This window comes from Macaca thibetana, chromosome 2 (assembly GCF_024542745.1).
Source record: "Macaca thibetana thibetana isolate TM-01 chromosome 2, ASM2454274v1, whole genome shotgun sequence".
Lineage (NCBI taxonomy): Eukaryota > Metazoa > Chordata > Mammalia > Primates > Cercopithecidae > Macaca > Macaca thibetana.
In genome coordinates this window covers 52,434,237-52,452,195 of record NC_065579.1, presented here as the reverse complement: position 1 = coordinate 52,452,195, position 17,959 = coordinate 52,434,237, and the positions used below count along the sequence as shown (strand labels likewise).

The following is a 17,959-nucleotide window of genomic DNA, read 5'->3' as shown; positions in this document are numbered from 1 at the left end:
AACAAAACCAAAATATTGTTCTTTGAAAAGATCAACGAAATCGATATCTAGCTAGATGAACCAAGAAAAAGAGACAAAAGATACAAATTATTAATATCAAAAATTTTAGAAAAGGGGTCATCACTATTAATCCTATAAATATAAAAACAATAATAAAGGAATACTAAACAATTCTATGCCTACAAATCTGGTAACAGATAAAATGTACCAATTACTCAGAAAGGCACAATCTGCCAAAAGCTACACAAAAAGAAATATACAATCTGAATAGGCCTAGGTCTATTAAAGAACCTGAACCAATAACTAATAACCTTCCAAAACATCAGACACCATATCCAGATAGGTTCACTAGTGAATTCTGCCAAACACTCAGGAAAGAAATTACCCAAATTCTTTACAATTTCTTCCAGAAAACAGCAGAGGGTATACTTCATAACTCATTCTGTGAAGCCAGTTATTATTCAAATCTCACAACTAGGCAAAGACATCACAAGAAAGGAAAACTACTGACTAGTAACTATCATGAACATAGACGATAAATCCTAAACAAAATTAGAAAACTGAATATCCGTATATAAAAAATTATACACCATGACCAAGCAGGATTCCCAACTTGATTTATAAATTCGATGCAATCCCAATCAAAATCTCAGCAATTTATTTTTTTGGATAACAAACTAGTTCACAAGTACATATGGAAAGGCAAAAGACCAAAACAGCCAACACCATACTGAAGAAACAAAGTCAATGAACTGACACTACCCCATGTTAAGACTTACTGTAAAGTAATCAGCCAGCAAGGTGGCTCACGCCTGTAATCCCAGCACTTTGGGAGGCGGAGGTAGGCGGATCACTTGAGGTCAGGAGTTCGAGACCAGCCTAGCAACAAGGAGAAACCCCGTCTCTACTAAAAATACAAAAAAAATTAGCCAGGCATGGTGGCACATGCCTGTACTCCCAGCTACACGGGAGGCTGAGGCAGGAGAATTGCATGAACCTGGGAGGCAGAGGTTGCAGTGAGCTGAGATTGCACCACTGCACTCCAGCCTGGCAACACAGCAAGACTCCATCTCAGAACAAAACAAAAGTACAATAATCAAGGCGGTATGGTACTGGTGAAGGAATAAACAGATAAACGGGACAGAATAGAGATTCCAGAAAAAGACTCACACAAATATAGTCAACTGCCCTCTAACAGTGGAGCAAAGGTGATTCAAGGGAGAAAGGACAGTCTTTTCAACAAATAATGCTGGAACAAGTAGATTTCAACATGCCAAAAAAATGAACCTATATAGTAGGGGACTTCATCAACTTGATAAAGGGCATTTATTAAAAACAACAACAACGACTGACAGCTAAAATACTCACTGGTGAAGGACTGCAAGTTTTTGCCTTAAAATCAGAAAGAAAGTAGAATGGCCACTTTCACCACTGTTATTCAATATTGTACTGTAAGTTCTAGAAGCAGTTACACAAGAAAATGAAATAAATCCATGTTGGAAAGAAAGAAGTAAAACTACACCTATTCACAGATGACATGATCTGTGATATGGTTTAGCTGTGTCTCCACCCAAAATCTCATCTTGAATTATAATACACATAATCCCCACATGTCAGGGACAGGACCAGGTAGAGGTAATTGGATCGTGGGGGCAGTTTCCCCCATGCTGTTTTCATGATAGTGAGTCTCACGAGATCTGATGGTTTTATAAGCATCTGGTATTTCCCTGCTTGCCCTGATTCCGTCCTGATGCCCTATGAAGAAGATGTCTGCTTCTCCTTTGCCTTCCACCATGATTATAAGTTTCCTAAGGCTTCTCCAGCAATATGGAACTGTGAGTAAATTAAACCTTTCATTTATAAATTACCCAGTCCTGGGTATTTCCTATAGTAGTGTGAGAACAGGCTAATACAATCTGCTCTATAGGAAATCCCCAAGAATCCACAAGAAAGCTACCAGCGCTATATACAAATTCATCAAACTTGTAGGTTGTAAGATCAATGCATAAAAATCAGTTGTGTTTCTCCATATCAGCAATGAACAATCCATAAAAGAAATTTAGAAAGGAATTCTATTCATAATAGTATCTAAAATAATAAAATACCTAGAAATAAATCTAAGGAGATTAAAGACTTATAGACTGAAAATTACATGACACTCCTGAAGGAAATTAAAGAAGACATCGATAAATGGAAAAGCATCCCATATTCATGGATTGGAAGACTTAATATTGTTAAGATGTCAAGACTACCCAAAGCAATCTACAAATTTAGCACAATCCCTATCAAAATTCTAATAACTTTTTTGCAAAAATAGAAAGTTCTATCCTCAAATTATTCTCAAGTTATTATGGAATTGCAAAGGACCCTGAATAGCTAAAATACTGAAAAAGAACAACAAATGTAGAGGACTCACAATTCTTAGTTTCAAAACTTACTACAAAACTAGAGTAATCAAAATAGTGTGGGACTCGCATAAGGATAATCATATAGACCAAAGGAATGTACCTGACAGTCCATAAATAAAATCATACATCTATGGCCAATTTATTTTTGATGAGAGTGCCAAGATATTCAATGAGAAAACAGTCTCTTCAACAAATGGTGCTGGGATAACTGGATTTCCACATACAAAAAAATAAGCCGGGAGCCCTACCTCATATTTACTATATATAAAAATGAACTCTAAATTGATAAAAGACCTAAATATAAGCTAAAACCATAAAACTTTGAAGAAAACATAGGGGTAAATCTTTATGATCTTGGATTTAGCAATGTATTCTTAGATATGACATCATAAGGTAAACTGGACTTAATCAAAATTTAAACTTTTCATTTCTGCAAAAAAGTTCTTGGAATTTTGATAGGAATTGTGCTGAATTTGTAGAATGCTTTGGGTAGTCTTAATATCTTAACAATATTAAGTCTTCCAATCCATGAATGTGGGATGCTTTTCCATTTATTGAGGTCTTCTTTAATTTCCTTCATAAGCAAAAAAAAAAAAAAAAAAAAAAAAGTTTTTGCTTATGCTTCATATCATAAGTAAAAAAAAGAAAAAAGGTAAATTGGACTATATCAAAATTTGAAACTTCTGTACATAAAAGGACATTATCAAGAAAGTGACAACTGACAAGAATGTGAAAAAATATTTGCAAATCATGTTATCTAGAATATACAAAGAACTCCAATAACTCAAGAACAAAATGATAAACCACCCCAATTGAAAATGAGCAAAGTATTTGAACAGACAATTTGCCCAAGGAAATATACAAGTAGACAATAAGCACAAGAAAAGATGCTCAACATCATTAGTCAGTAGGGAAAGGCAAATAAAACCACATTAAGGTACCACTTCATACCCATTAGGATAGCTATATTAAAACAAAAGAACAGAATACAGCAAGTGTTGACAAGGATGTGGCGAAATATGAACCCTTGAGCATTGCTGCTGGGAATGTAAAACAGTACAGTAAGTGTGGAAGACAGTATCCAGGTTCCTCATAAAGTTACACAATATCACTCCTTGGTATATACCCAAAATAATTGAATCCATGGACTCAAACAGATACTTTTTTTTTTTTTTTTTTTTTTTTTTTTTTTTTTTTTTTTTTTTTTTTTGAGACGGAGTCTCGCTGTGTCTCCCAGGCTGGAGTGCAGTGGCGTGATCTCGGCTCACTGCAAGCTCCGCCTCCCGGGTTCATGCCATTCTCCCGCCTCAGCCTCCCGAGTAGCTGAGACTACAGGAGCCCGCCACCACGCCCGGCTAGTTTTTTTTTTGTATTTTTAGTAGAGACGGGGTTTCACCGTGTTAGCCAGGATAGTCTCGATCTCCTGACCTCGTGATCCACCCGCCTCGGCCTCCCAAAGTGCTGGGATTACAGGCTTGAGCCACCGCGCCCAGCCACAGATACTTTTTTATCAATGTTCATTGCAGCATTATTTACAATAGCCAAAAGGTGTAACCAACTCGTATTCACTAATAGATAAATAAATAAACAAAATGTGGTAAAAATACACAACAGACTATTATTCAGCCAGAAAAAGTAAAGATATTCTGATATATGCTACAACATGGATAATCCTTGAAAACATTATGGTAAGTGAAATAAGTCAGAAACAGGACAAATATCAGGCAATTCCACTTACGTGATGTACCTACATAGTCAAATTCAGAGACAGTAAGTAGAATGGTAGATGCCAGTGGCTAAGGGGAAGTGGAAATGGGGAGTTACTATTTAACTGGTACAGAATTTCAGTTTGGGAAGATAAAGAGGTCTGGAGATGGATGGTGGTGATGGTTGCATAACAATGTGAAGGTACTTTAAAATGATTAAAATGATAAATTTTATGCTGTGTGTATTCTGCTACAATAAAAAATATAATCTTTTTTTTTTGTGCATATACTTGGAGGTGGGGTGGCCATGGCAAGTCAATTTTTACCTTTAAGTGGAAAGGCAAAGTGTTAAACATAGGTAAACACTATTGAAAAAACCAAAGTGGGAAGACTAGCTCTATCAGGTCTTACCATAAACCTACTGTAACTGAAACAGTGTGATACTGATACATGGTTAAACAATAAAACCAAGAGAAATCCAGAAACAAACCCACACATATCTGGACCTTAATTTACATCAGAGGTGACACTGTAGAACAGTGTATTTTCAATAATTAGCTCTGGAACAACTGGATACCCTTATATAAAATATCAAACTGGAAAAAAAATTGGACTCCAATTTTACACAATCAATTCATGTGGATTAAACACAAAAGACAAAAATACAAAGCTTTCTGAAGGTAATATAAAATAACATCTGTATGATCTTGGGATACAAAATGTTCTTTAAAAACATGGAAGAGGCTGGGCGCGGTGGCTCATGCCTGTAATCCCAGCACTTTGGGAGGCCAAGGTGGGCGGATCATGAGGTCAGGAGATCGAGATCATCCTGGCTAACATGGCGAAACCCTGTCTCTACTAAAAATACAAAAAATGAGCCAGGCATGGTGGCGGGTGCATGTAGTCCCAGCTACTCAGGAGGGCGAGGCAAGAGAATAGTGTGAACTCGGGAGGCAGAGCTTGCAGTGAGCCGAGATCGTGCCACTCCACTCCAGCCTGGGGGACAGAGCGAGACTCCGTCTCAAAAAAAAAAAATCAAATCAAAACAAAACAAAACAAAAATAGAAGAACACTACCATGAAAATCAAGAATTTTGGTCCATAAACTAGAAAAAGACAGTTAAAACACACAAAATTATTGAAGAACTAAATTGCCACACACTACACTTTCAGAGGGGCTTGTAGGAACATATAAAGAATTCCTCCCACATATGGAACAGACACATGGGCATATATCATGAAAGGTACTTCGTGAAAGTGAAAATCCAACTGGCAAATAATGTGAACAGATATTTAACCTCATTGCAAGAAGGGAAGTAAAAAGTAAAACAGCAATGAGTTATAAACTCACCAGAATGGCTAAGATTTAAAAGTCCTTCAGTACAAAGTATTGGATAAATACATGGAACAACAAGAACTCCTATACACTGTTGGTGAGAGTAGAAACTGGTACCATCCATCCCTTTGGAAATGATTTTGCATTATCCAATAAAATTGAAAATAGGTATATACTATGATCAAATTAATCTACTTCTAGGTATATATACTAAAGAAATTCATGGACATATGCAACAGGATATATGTACAAGTATATTCTCAAAAGTATGGTTTATAATAGCCCTAAACTGAAAAAAAATGAACATCAATTAACAGTAAAGTGGATAAGTAAAATCTTTAAAAGACGGAATGAAAGTAAATGAACTATACCTACATGCAATAAAGTGTATAAATTTCATTAAAAAATTAATAAGAGGTAAGAAAAATATAATTCAAAAATAGGCAAAATTAAGCCAACTGTTTAGGTATGCATTCATATGTGGTACAACTTGAGAAAGGCAGTGAAATTATCATAAGCCAGGATAGTCATTACCTCCAGAGGACAAAAAAGGATTATTTATCTAGAAGGGAACATAATAGCTCCTAGGGTGGTAGTAATGTTCTATCTCTTGAACTGGATGGTTCTAGAAATATGTATCCTACATACTCTTCTGTATAAATGTTATACTTCACATTTTGAAAAAAGTGATGATAAACACCACTCCATAGAGAAAAACAGTTATGCTGATGGGTTCATAATGGGTTCAGGCTGCCAAGCAACCATATTATATTTCCCTAGTCCACTCCTCCTCCTACTCTCCTGGAATAACAGTATTTTATACCTCTGTTCTTAAAAGCTCCAATACCTCCTCCTCTGTCCTCACCCTCAGTTGGTGATTTCCTAAGTAACTGAGAGAAATGAAAGCAAAGAACATTTCCACAGACACACCACTACAAATACCCACCTATTGTGATTTTTTACCCACATATTCTACTTTCCCTTAGCTCAAGTCTCTATGATACTACCTAAGGCCAGTCCGCCTTTTTGTGCAAGAGATCCAATCTCCTCTTGCCTTCTCAAGAACATTACAGGAACTCTCCCATCTGTCACCTGTATCATCAATTTCCTTTAGCAAACAAACATGCTGTTATTTCTTGACTCAACTTCCCCCACCAGCTATGACCCCATTTCTTTGCTCCTTTTTTTAGTTAAACTTCTTTAAAAAATTATCTCCAATTCTGCTCTTTCCATTCTTTCTTAAATCTACCACAATCAGATTTTTGGCCTGACCACTCTGTCAACTGCTCATCAAGATCATCAATAGTCTCTAATGGTTAATACTGAGCTCTCATTTTACGTATGTTCAGGAGCACTGACACAGGTTAGCATTCCTTGCTCCCTGATAGATTTGCATCACTGGGTTTCTGGTAAATCATGCTCTCCTGATTTTCTTCCTGTGTAATTGGTCACACCTTCTCAGTTTCCACTGCTGCCACTTCTGATTCCTCTTCTACTTAATGATGGTATGCCCCTCAGTGTCTTTGGTATTCTTCTATCTGTACTCACTCTCTTGGTAATCTCATCCAGTCTAATGATTTAAATGTATTTTCGTGCCAGTATTTCCAGTTCAGACCTCTGTCTTAAACTCCAGACTCATTTCTAACATCTAATAGACATCTGAAATTCCATTATGTTCAATACCAACCTTCCAATTTCCCTGCTAAAACCTGCTCTTTCATACATTAACCATCCTTATTTCTATTTAAGGACTTTCCTTAAATAGAGAGACCATCCATTTTGTTGTTCAGACCAAAAAATCTGGAGTCATCCTTGTCTCCTCTCCCAATATCTAGTCCATCAGTAAATTCAGTATGTTCCATCTCCAGATATAGCCAGGATTTGAAGATTTCTTCTCCTCCACTGATAATCAGCCCAAGCCACATTTATATCACACCTGAATTACTACAATAACTTTCCTGTCTGTTCTCTCTGTCTACACCCTTTGCCCTCTAATAACCTATTCTTAATATGCCAGCAGAAGGATCCTTTTAACAGTTAACTGAGACATTCTCTCTCTCCTCTGTTCAAAATCCTACTATAGCTACCCATCTTACTCAGAGGAAAAGCCAATGACATGCATTCCCTTTAAACCCAGGACAACATCACCATTTTTTAAACTTTTTTTTTTTTTTTTGAGAAGGAGTCTTGCTCTGTCACCAAGCTAGATTGCAGTGGAGTGATCTTGGCTCACTGCAACCTCTGCCTCCCAGGTTCAAGTGATTCCCCTGCCTCAGCCTCCTGAGTAGCTGGTACTATGGCTAATTTTTTTGTATTTTAGTAGAGATGGGATTTCACCATGTTGGCCAGGATGGTCTCGATCTCCTGACCTCGTGATCCGTCTGCCTCGGACTCCCTAAGTGCTGGGATTACAGGTGTGAGTCACCGTGCCCAGCCTTTTTAAACATATTTTTAACACACAAAATGAAGCCTAAAAAAGTAATTCCTAATCTTCAAACTAGTTCTGGTCTATGTAGAAATCTTAATTAATCCAAGCTGGGCCCAGGGGAACATGCCTATAGTCTTAGTTACATGAGAAGCTGAGGTGGGATGATCATTTGAGCCCAGGAGTTCAAGCTCAGCCTCAGCAACACAGTGAGATGAGACCCCATCTCTTAAAAACAAAACAAAACAAAAAAACTATTAACTAATCCACACTGTATAATGATAATGTAAATCACTGTATAATGATAAGGTAAATGTAAAATGCAGTGCATTTTTAGAAATGTCTATTCATTATTTTAACATGATGTTCTTTTTCCTACTTTTTTGTTGTTAAGTGTTCTGTTTTTTAAATGTTAATGTTAAATGGCAGGTTTATAAAACATTTTATTATTTGAAAAATAAAAATGTGGCAGAACTATGTTTTATTGTCTTTTTCTCTATTTTCTCCCTCCATTCCCTACACTTTTTCACTGCTGAATTAAAAAACAGAATACTTTTACTGGTATATGAAAATGAAGTCTGGGTTATGGTATATGAAAATGAAGTCTGGGTATTATCAGATATCTACTTGATAAATCCCAGCCAAAAGGATTTATCAAGTAGATATCTGCACTAAAAGGTCACTAAACCACAGAGAAACTATACTATAGGGGAAACTTACATTGGCTATGGTATTATAGTCACACCTCTCCTGTAGTTCTGTCAAAACTGGCTATGTGATATTAAAATTCCTAATGTCCCTGACCCTATTTTTCCTCATCTATAAAGGGAAAATAATAATAGTATACAGTTCATAAAAGTATGAAAATTAAGATGATATATATAAGTGATGATATATAACAGCTACCTATGTGTTTAATTAATACAACACTATACAGTGTTATATCATGGGAGACAGAATAGGAGGAAGGTAAGTGGGAGTAGTCCACCTGGTGCAGAAAAATATTTTATCCACTGACATTGTTAAGAACTAATGGCACATGGTGATAATATTTATAAGCATTTTGGTTAGTTTAATTATTGTTTTTAAATTCTCTGCAGACTGTGCATCCCTTTCCTGCCTTCACCAGGTCATCACAGCAAAAGATCATCTCTCACATTCATTCTTAACTGAAAGTCTACTTAGCGTTAGGCAGAGTTTATGGTAGGGAGACAGAAGGTAGAACAAGAGTATAGTCTTAAAAAGTCAGAAAACAGGCCGGGCACAGTGGCTTACACCTGCAATCCCAGCACTTTGGTAGGCTGAGGTGGGTGAATCACGAGGGGAGTCCAAGACGAGCCTGGCCAAGATGGTGAAACCCCGTCTCTACTAAAAATACAAACATTAGCCGGGTGCAGTGGCAGGGACCTATAATCCCAGCTACTCGGGAGGCTGAAGCAGGAGAATCACTTGAACCTGGGGGGTGGAGGCTGCAGTGAGCCAAGACTGTGCGACTGTACTCCAGCCTGGGTGGTGACAGAGTGAGACTCCGTCTCAAAAAAAACAAAAAACAAAAAACAAAAAAAAAACAGGAAAAAACAGATGCTGGAGAGGATGTGGAGAAATAGAAATCTGTTGTTTTCTCAGGAAACAACAGATGCTGAAGAGTATATGGAGAAATAGGAATGCTTTTACACTGTTGGTGGGTGTGCAAATTAGTTCAACCATTGTGGAAGACAGTGTGGCAATTTCTCAAGGATCTAGAACCAGAAATACCATTTGATCCAGCAATTCCATTCGTGGGTATATACCCAAAGGATTATAAATCATGTTACTATAAAGACACATGCACACAAATGTGTATTGTGGCACTATTCACAATAGCAAAGACTTGGAACCAACCCAAATGTCCATCAATACTAGACTGGATAAAGAAAATGTGGCACATATACACCATGGAATACTATGCAGCCATAAAAAAAAAGATGAGGTCATGTCCTTTGCAGGAACATGGATGAAGCTGGAAACCATCATTCTCAGCAAAATACCACGAGGACAGAAAACCAAACACTGCATGTTCTCACTCTTAAGTGGAAGGTGACCAATGAGAACACATGGACACAGGGAGGGGAACATCACATACCAGGGCCTGTTGGGGGGTGGGGGGCTAAGGGAGGGATAGCGTTAGGAGAAATACCTAATGTAAATGATGTTGATGGGTGCAGCAAACCAACATGGCACATGTATACCTATGTAACAAACCTGCACGTTGTGCACGTGTACCCTAGAATTTAAAGTGTAATAATTTAAAAAAAAATTTTTTTAAAGAGTATAGTCATCCTGCAGTCTTAAATAAACTAAAGATAATTATTTAGAAAACAAATACTTACCTTTCTTGAATTTATGTACAGGAAGTTTCTTAAGTTGATCTTTACGAAGTCTGTTTCTTCTAGCTCTATGTCTATCCTGGACAAATTTTGTGATCTAAAAATAAAAGAGTAAAAAAAGGAGTCAGATATTAAATGTGCAAATAGAAAGTGACCATTAAAATAACAAATATCTTTTAAGTTTCTGGATAGCTACTGCAAATCAATTCAATTCATTTAAATTCGAACTGCAGTAGTATTATTAATTAAAGCATTAAATCGTATTAGTGATTAGTTAACCCATAAATTACCCCTTGAAGTTTTTATTAATTGATCTTGATTACCTGTGATTTACTGACAGAGACATTATAAAAAACATACAACTGTTTGCCTGCAAAAATACAAATGGTAAACTATAGATTTTATAAAGACTCCAATGGGTTAAAAAAAAAAAAAAAGAATGGGGGCCGGGCGTGGTGGCTCACGCCTGTAATCCCAGCATTTTGGGAGGCCAAAGCAGGCGGATCATGAGGTCAGGAGATCGAGACCATCCTGGCTAACACAGTGAAACCCCATCTCTACTAAAAATACAAAAAATTATCCAGGCGCGGCAGCAGGCACCTGTAGTCCCAGCTACTCGGGAGGCTGAGGCAGGAGAATGGCGTGAACCCGGGAGGCAGAGCTTGCAGTGAGCCGAGATAGTGCCACTGCAGTCTGGCCTGAGTGACAGAGCGAGACTCCATCTCAAAATAAACAAATAAATAAATAAATAAATAAATAAATAAGCGAGACTCCATCTCAAAATAAATAAATAAATAAAATAAAAATAAAAATTAATGGGAAGGTTGATATTCCTATATATTACAAACTAATAAAAATTTCAAACATACACTTATTAGTTACTGCAGAATAATGGGCAGAAATAATGCAGAACACCTTCACTACAAATATTCAGAAATGCTGGATAAAATATACAAAATATTTTAAACTATAAATTGCTATGCTTGCAAAAATAAAAAGGAAGTACACAGGGCCAAAAACCAAATACCAAAACACCCTTTGCAAAGGAAAAATATGAATGTCAAATTTAAGAACTTCTCTGCTCAAAAGGCACTGTTAAAAAAATAAAAGACGGCCGGGCGCGGTGGCTCAAGCCTGTAATCCCAGCACTTTGGGAGGCCGAGACGGGCGGATCACGAGGTCAGGAGATCGAGACCATCCTGGCTAACATGGTGAAACCCCGTCTCTACTAAAAAATACAAAAAACTAGCCGGGCGAGGTGGCGGGCGCCTGTAGTCCCAGCTACTCGGGAGGCTTAGGCAGGAGAATGGCGTAAACCCGGGAGGCGGAGCTTGCAGTGAGCTGAGATCTGGCCACTGCACTCCAGCCTGGGCGACAAAGCGAGACTCTGTCTCAACAAAAAAAATAAATAAATAAATAAATAATAAAATAAAATAAAAGACAACTGAAGCGGGAGGATTGTTTGAGGCCAGGAGATCAAGACCAGCCTGGGCAACATAGTGAGACCCTATCTCTAAAAAGAAAAAAATTAGCCTGGTGCAGTGCCGTGTGCCTGTAGTTCCAGCTACTTCGGGGGCTGAAGTGTGAGAATCATTTGAGTCCAGGATGTCAAGTCTGCAGTGATTTATGTTTGTGCTACTGTACTCCAGCCTGGGCAACAGAGTGAGAGCCTGTCTCCAAAACATAAATAAATAAATGAATACATAAATAAAATTTAAAAATTAAAAATAAAGATGAGCCACAGACTGAAATATTTGCAAATTGTATACACAAGGGATTTGTATCCAGAATATATATAAAAAACTCTCAAAGCTCAATAATAAGAAAACAAGTTACCCAACAGAAAAAATGGACAAAATATTTGAAGATACTTCACCATACAAGACATACAAACAGCAAATAAGCTCTTGAAGAGATGTGCAAAGTCAGCAGTCAACAGGAAAACAAAAATTCAAATCACAAATACTATAATACAATACACCTATTCGGTGACTAAAATGTAAAAGACTGACTACACCAAGTGTTGGCATGGAAGTGGAGGAACTGGGACTCTCATACACTTCTGGTGGGATTGTAAAATGGTACAACGACTTTGGAAAAGAGCTTGGCAATTTCTTATGAATCTAAACACACACTTATCCTGTGACCCAACTGTCCCACTCCTAGATATACTTACCCAATGGAAATGAAAGCATATTTCCATACAACAAATGTCCATGTCAGCTTTATTTGTAATAGCCAAAAACTAGAAACAACCCAAATGTTGATCAATAGGTAAATGAGTAAACAAATCATGGTATATTTACACAATGGAATACATCTCAGCAATAAAAAGGAATGAATAATCCATGTACTCAATAACATATATAAATCTCAAAATAATTATGGTGACAGAAAGAAGACAGACACAAAAGAGTACAGACTTTATGATTCCATTTATACAAAGCTGTAGAAAATGCAAAGCAATCTATAGTGACTAAAATCAGATTTGTAGTTGCCTGGGCATGGAGAAGGGTGGCGAGGGGAGGATGAAGGAAAAGTTGAAAGGCGCAGAAGGAAGGCATTGCCAAACTTTTTAGGGTGGTTAATATTTCATTATCTTGATTGTGGTGGTGGTGGTTTCACAGGTATATACATCCATATCTGTTACATATGTGTATGATATGTGTGATACATATGTGATATACATATGCAAATGTGATATATATATGCATATAAACCTATGTCAAAACTTACCAAAGTGTACAATTTAAATATGTGAATTTATTATATCAAATCATACCTCCATAAATTTTTTTAAAGTTTAATGGTAACCACTAAAAGAAGAGCAATATAATGCAAATTTTCATATCAATAGGGAAAAGAAAGTAAAAGTTATTAATGCAAATTTACACAGAAGAAAAAACAGAATAAAAAGTAAACAACAGAAATTAATCCAAATACATATGTGATCACAATATATGTTAAGTGGATTAAATTCACCAGTATTTAAAGGGAGTATATCACATTGTATAAGAAAAAAATTCCAATCATATGCTATTTACAAGACACAAGATAAAAACTGAATGATACATTAGGACAAAAATAAAAGTAAAAAATAAAGGGATAGGACCAGGTGCAGTGGCTCACACCTGTAACTCCAGTGCTTTGGGAGGCCAAGGCTGAAGGACTGCTTGAGCCCAGGAGTTTGAGACTAGCCTAGGCAACACAGAGAGGCCCCATTTCTACAAAAAAAAATATAAAAACAATTAGCTGGGCATGGTGATGTGCGCCTCTAGTCCCAGCTACTTGGGAGGCTGAGGTGGGAGGATCACTTGAGGTTATAGTGAGCTATGATTGTGCCACTGCACTCCAGCCTGGGTGACAGAGCAAGATCCTGCATAAAATAACCAAATTAACATAAAAAATAAAATAAAGGGATAAAGATCTATTAAGCAAAAGAAGCCTAGAATATCAAGCAAAATAGAATTTAAGGAAAAAAGCATCATTAGGAGAGTCATGACAACAATAAAAACAACACCTTATCTAGAAACAAAAGAGTGAAATACATACATTCACAAGCTCAGCAACTTATAGCGTAAGCACACAAAAAATTGTTAAGACTATAGATCTGTGCTGTCCAATTTTGGTAACCACCAAGTACATGTGACTACTGAGCACTTGAAACATAGATAGTCTGAATTGGGATGTGCTGTAAGTATAAAGTAGACACCAGATTATGAAGACACTGTACAAAAAGAATGTAAAAATATCATATATTTGTATTAATTGAATGTTGTTATATATTTTAGATTTATTGGGTTAAATATAGTATTAAAATTAATCTCATCTGTTTTCTTTTTTTAACCTTTTAAATTTGGCTACTAGAAAATTTAAAATTATAATAAAATGTGGCTCATAAGATTGTTCTATTCTTAGCACAGCTTCAGAAAATAGAAAAGAACGCAGAAAATTATTAACGATTGTGGTGATGGTTGCATAATTCTGCAAATAAAATTATTGAATTGTGCATTTAAATGAGTTAATTTTTATGTTAATTATATCTCAATAAAACTGTTAAAAAATTAGACAAAACAAATTCACAAGTTCGAACTAATGAACACAGAACTGCCCTTCGTGTCTTTTCACACACAGGGAATGTTTACAAAATTTAATCAGAAAACCATGCCACAAAGAATCCATAACATACAATGTTTTCTTACCTCAACACAACTGAATTAGAAATCAATAGGAAAAAAATACATATTTTGGAAATGTAAAACTGTACTGAAATAATTTATAAGTCACAGAACAAATCGTAATGAATATCTACTTTTCTGAGGGGGTGTTATAATCAGCATGCCACCTAGATTCTAAATAACTTGAGAAATAAGACCATGAACTGCCAGAAGGAGGAAGGTGAAACAACTAACTCACTGGAGAGAGAAACAGAACTTTTTGTACTTGTTTCAACAACACATATACTAAAATTGGAATGATACAGAGAAGATTAGCATGACCCCCGTGCGGTGCAAGAAACATAATTTTTTATTGAGCAATAGAATTAGGTTGCCTTAGCCACTCAGATATAGACAAACACAACTTTGGAATGAGGTAGGCCTTCCCTTCACCCTGTCGCAGAATTGCAGAACCAGCCCTAACCCTGGAGGAGCTGAATCAACATCTATGTCCCAAAGTCAGGTTAATCACAAAACACAGATGGTGGAGCTGAGCCAAGTGTGCCCAATTTATTCTTCCTAACTATGCCACACAGATAAGACACTTTATCTCCTCTAAGGTGGAAAGAGTAAATGGGCAGAGAAGGGCTAAGAGTTATAGTAACTGAGTTCCCCCTTCATACGGATTGAAACATTAAGAGTGATAAAGAAACATCCTACATTAAAATGAAAAACTTTTAAATTTAAGTCGAATGAAAATAAGAATTTTCCTTATCAAAAGTTGTGGGTTTCAGCTATAGTTATTGTTGTAGAAAAATTTATAACCTAAATGCATATACTAGAAAAAAAAAATAAGCATTTGGCTGAATAAAGTAGAAAAAGAAAAGCCATACAACCAGACAAGGTAGAAGAAAGAAAATAAGAACAAAAATTCATGATAAAGATAAAGAAAGTAAAGAATTTAGCATTAAGTTCTACCAAAATGTAAGCGGCTTAACATCGGGGATTTTTACCGATTTTGTTTACTGATGAATCTGTAGACCCTTGAACAGTGCCTAGTTCACCATAGGTACAGAATAAATATTTATTGAATGAAAACCTACTTCTATGAAAGACTAATAAGGCAATAATTTCTGACAACATTGTGAAAGGCACAGATGGATATGAATAAAGATAACTTATTCCACAAATAGTAGAAATTCTCTTTAAATTGTTATTTGAATATATGAATATTATAAATCACTTTATTCCACTACACTTGAAAACCGGAAATTTCTTAGAAATACAATTTAGTAGGAACTGGAAAACCATCTGAATATCTATATAACTATGAAAAAGTCACTAGACCTAGATGATTTTATAGGCATCCTCTACAAAAATGTCAAGTAATAGATAACCCAAATTTTCTTTAAAAAAAAAAAACTATTTTAGAAAGTAAGAGAAAGCTTTAGTTTTATGAGCTATAATTTTGATTGTCTAGTTTTTTTTAAATTATGGTAAAATATACACAACATAAACCTTACTATCTCAACCACGTTTAAATGTACAGTTCGATGGCTTACGTACATTCATACTGTTGTGCTACCATCACTACCATCCATTCACAGACTTCATCTTATTAAGCTGAAACGCTATATCCATGAAACAATAACTCCCCCTTCCTCAGTCCCCTCAGTTCCTGGCAACCACCATTCTAGTTTCTGTCTCCATGAATTTGGCTACTCTAGGTATGTCGTATAAGTAGAATCAGTATTTGTCCTTTTGCGACTGGCTTATTTCACATGGCATAAAGTCTTCAAGGTTCATCTATGTTGCAGCATGTGTCAGAATTTCCTTCCTTAAAAACACTGAATAATATTCCATTGTATGTATATTCCACATCTTGTTTATCCATTCATCCGTCAATGTACACTTGGGTTGCTTTCATCGTTGGCTATTGTAAATAATATTGCTATGAACATGGTGTACAAATATCATACGAGTCTTTGCTTTGAATTCTTTTTGGTATATACCCAGAAGTGGAATTACCAGCTCGTATGGTAATTCCATGTTTTATTTTTTGAGGAGTTGCCATACTGTCTTCTTTAGTGGTTGTTCCATTCTACCTTCCTACCAACAGTGCTCAAGGGATTGTCTAGTTTTCATGTCAAGGTTATTCTGGCCCCATAAAACCAAAGCTTTCTCTTACCTGAATATTCAGATTGCTAATATTCTAGGATTTTTACATCGATGTCCAAGTATAAAAAATTAATCTATATTAGAAATCTGAATAATCTAGAGATGTAAGGGCAAAATTTCTACATCATAAACAGGATTTATCTCCAGAATATATGGAATTTCAAAATTTACAAAGCATATTAATGTAACCCAACATAAACATGATAAAAGAGAGAAAAATCAATTATTACTACAACAGATGAAAGACATACAATCCAGTACCCCATTTTGAAAAGTCAAGCAAATAAAAATCTGATTTATGTCCAGGACTTATACTGCTTTTTCCCCCTTATTTTCCCAAAAAACATAGCACAATGTTAAAGGAGGTAGAACAATAGACATCCATTTCCTGTTCTTGACCTTTTTGTTTTTTTTTTTTGAAACTGAGTTTCGCTCCTGTTGCCCAGGCTGGAGTGCAATGGCAAGATCTCAGCTCACTGCAACCTCCGCCTCCTGGGTGCAAACGATTCTCCTGCCTCAGCCTCCTGAGTAGCTGGGATTGAAGGCGCCTGCCACCATGCCCAGCTAAATTTTCTATTTTTACTAGAGATGGGGTTTAACCACATTGGCCAGGCTGGTCTTGAACTCCTGACCTCAGGTGATTCGCCTGCCTCGGCCTCCCAAAGTGCTGGGATTACAGTGTGACCCACCGCACTCGGCCCTGCTGTTCTTGACTTTCAAGGGAAGGCTTCTAGCATTTCACCATTTAATAATGTTTATTTTAAGTTTTTAGTCTATATTCTTTCTCTGTATAAGGATATTTACTTGTACTCCTGGTTTTCCAAGGGTATTTTCGTTTGTTTGTTGTTTGGTTTTCTAACTTACTGTCTACTTTCTTGCTTCTATGCTGAAACCCCAAGGGAATCAACAAACAAATTACTGTAATGGAATTTGTTACACGATTACATGATTAATGATTAATGACATGATTATATGATTAATACATAAAAATAAATAATGTCCCCTGACCAAACCTTGCTTTCTAAATACAACTCTCTAATTAAAAAAACTAGGACTCCTTGGGAAAAGGTCTGATGCTAGGGGTGGGACAGGAAAAATATAAAAAATATACAATGAACCTGAAGCATCTTATAGTATAAGACAGTAGTCAAGAAGTGCTTAATAATCATTTAAAAAGGGATAGCACTGAATCAAAGGAACATAAGATCCAGCATGACAACAGCCAAAGTTAAACAATTTAAAAACAATCAAAAACCAAAAATAACGTATGAATAGTACTGGATTATAACCTAAGTGTAAAATAAATATACATGAGTGCATACTAATGTAAGTGGTTGGTTGAATAAATAAATGCGGAGAAATCTTCCTTGCAGAAGAATTTCAG

General features: G+C 36.1%; 1 protein-coding gene and 1 pseudogene across 3 annotated transcripts in view; one reads left to right on the top strand and one right to left on the bottom strand.

The window, feature by feature from the left end:
- The window catches only part of RNF13 (ring finger protein 13), a 159,609-nt gene that overhangs the window by 28,408 nt on the left and 113,242 nt on the right, over window positions 1–17,959 (bottom strand). For 2 of the 3 annotated variants that reach the window (XM_050779781.1, XM_050779782.1), the window contains one exon: window positions 10,244–10,337. In XM_050779781.1, coding sequence (XP_050635738.1) covers window positions 10,244–10,337 — 94 coding nt within the window. Of the gene's footprint in view, window positions 1–10,243; window positions 10,338–12,416; window positions 12,486–17,959 lie in introns of all 3 variants that reach the window. The other variant, XM_050779780.1, reaches the window with a different exon arrangement.
- LOC126949460 (uncharacterized) lies at window positions 14,684–14,772 on the top strand (annotated as a pseudogene).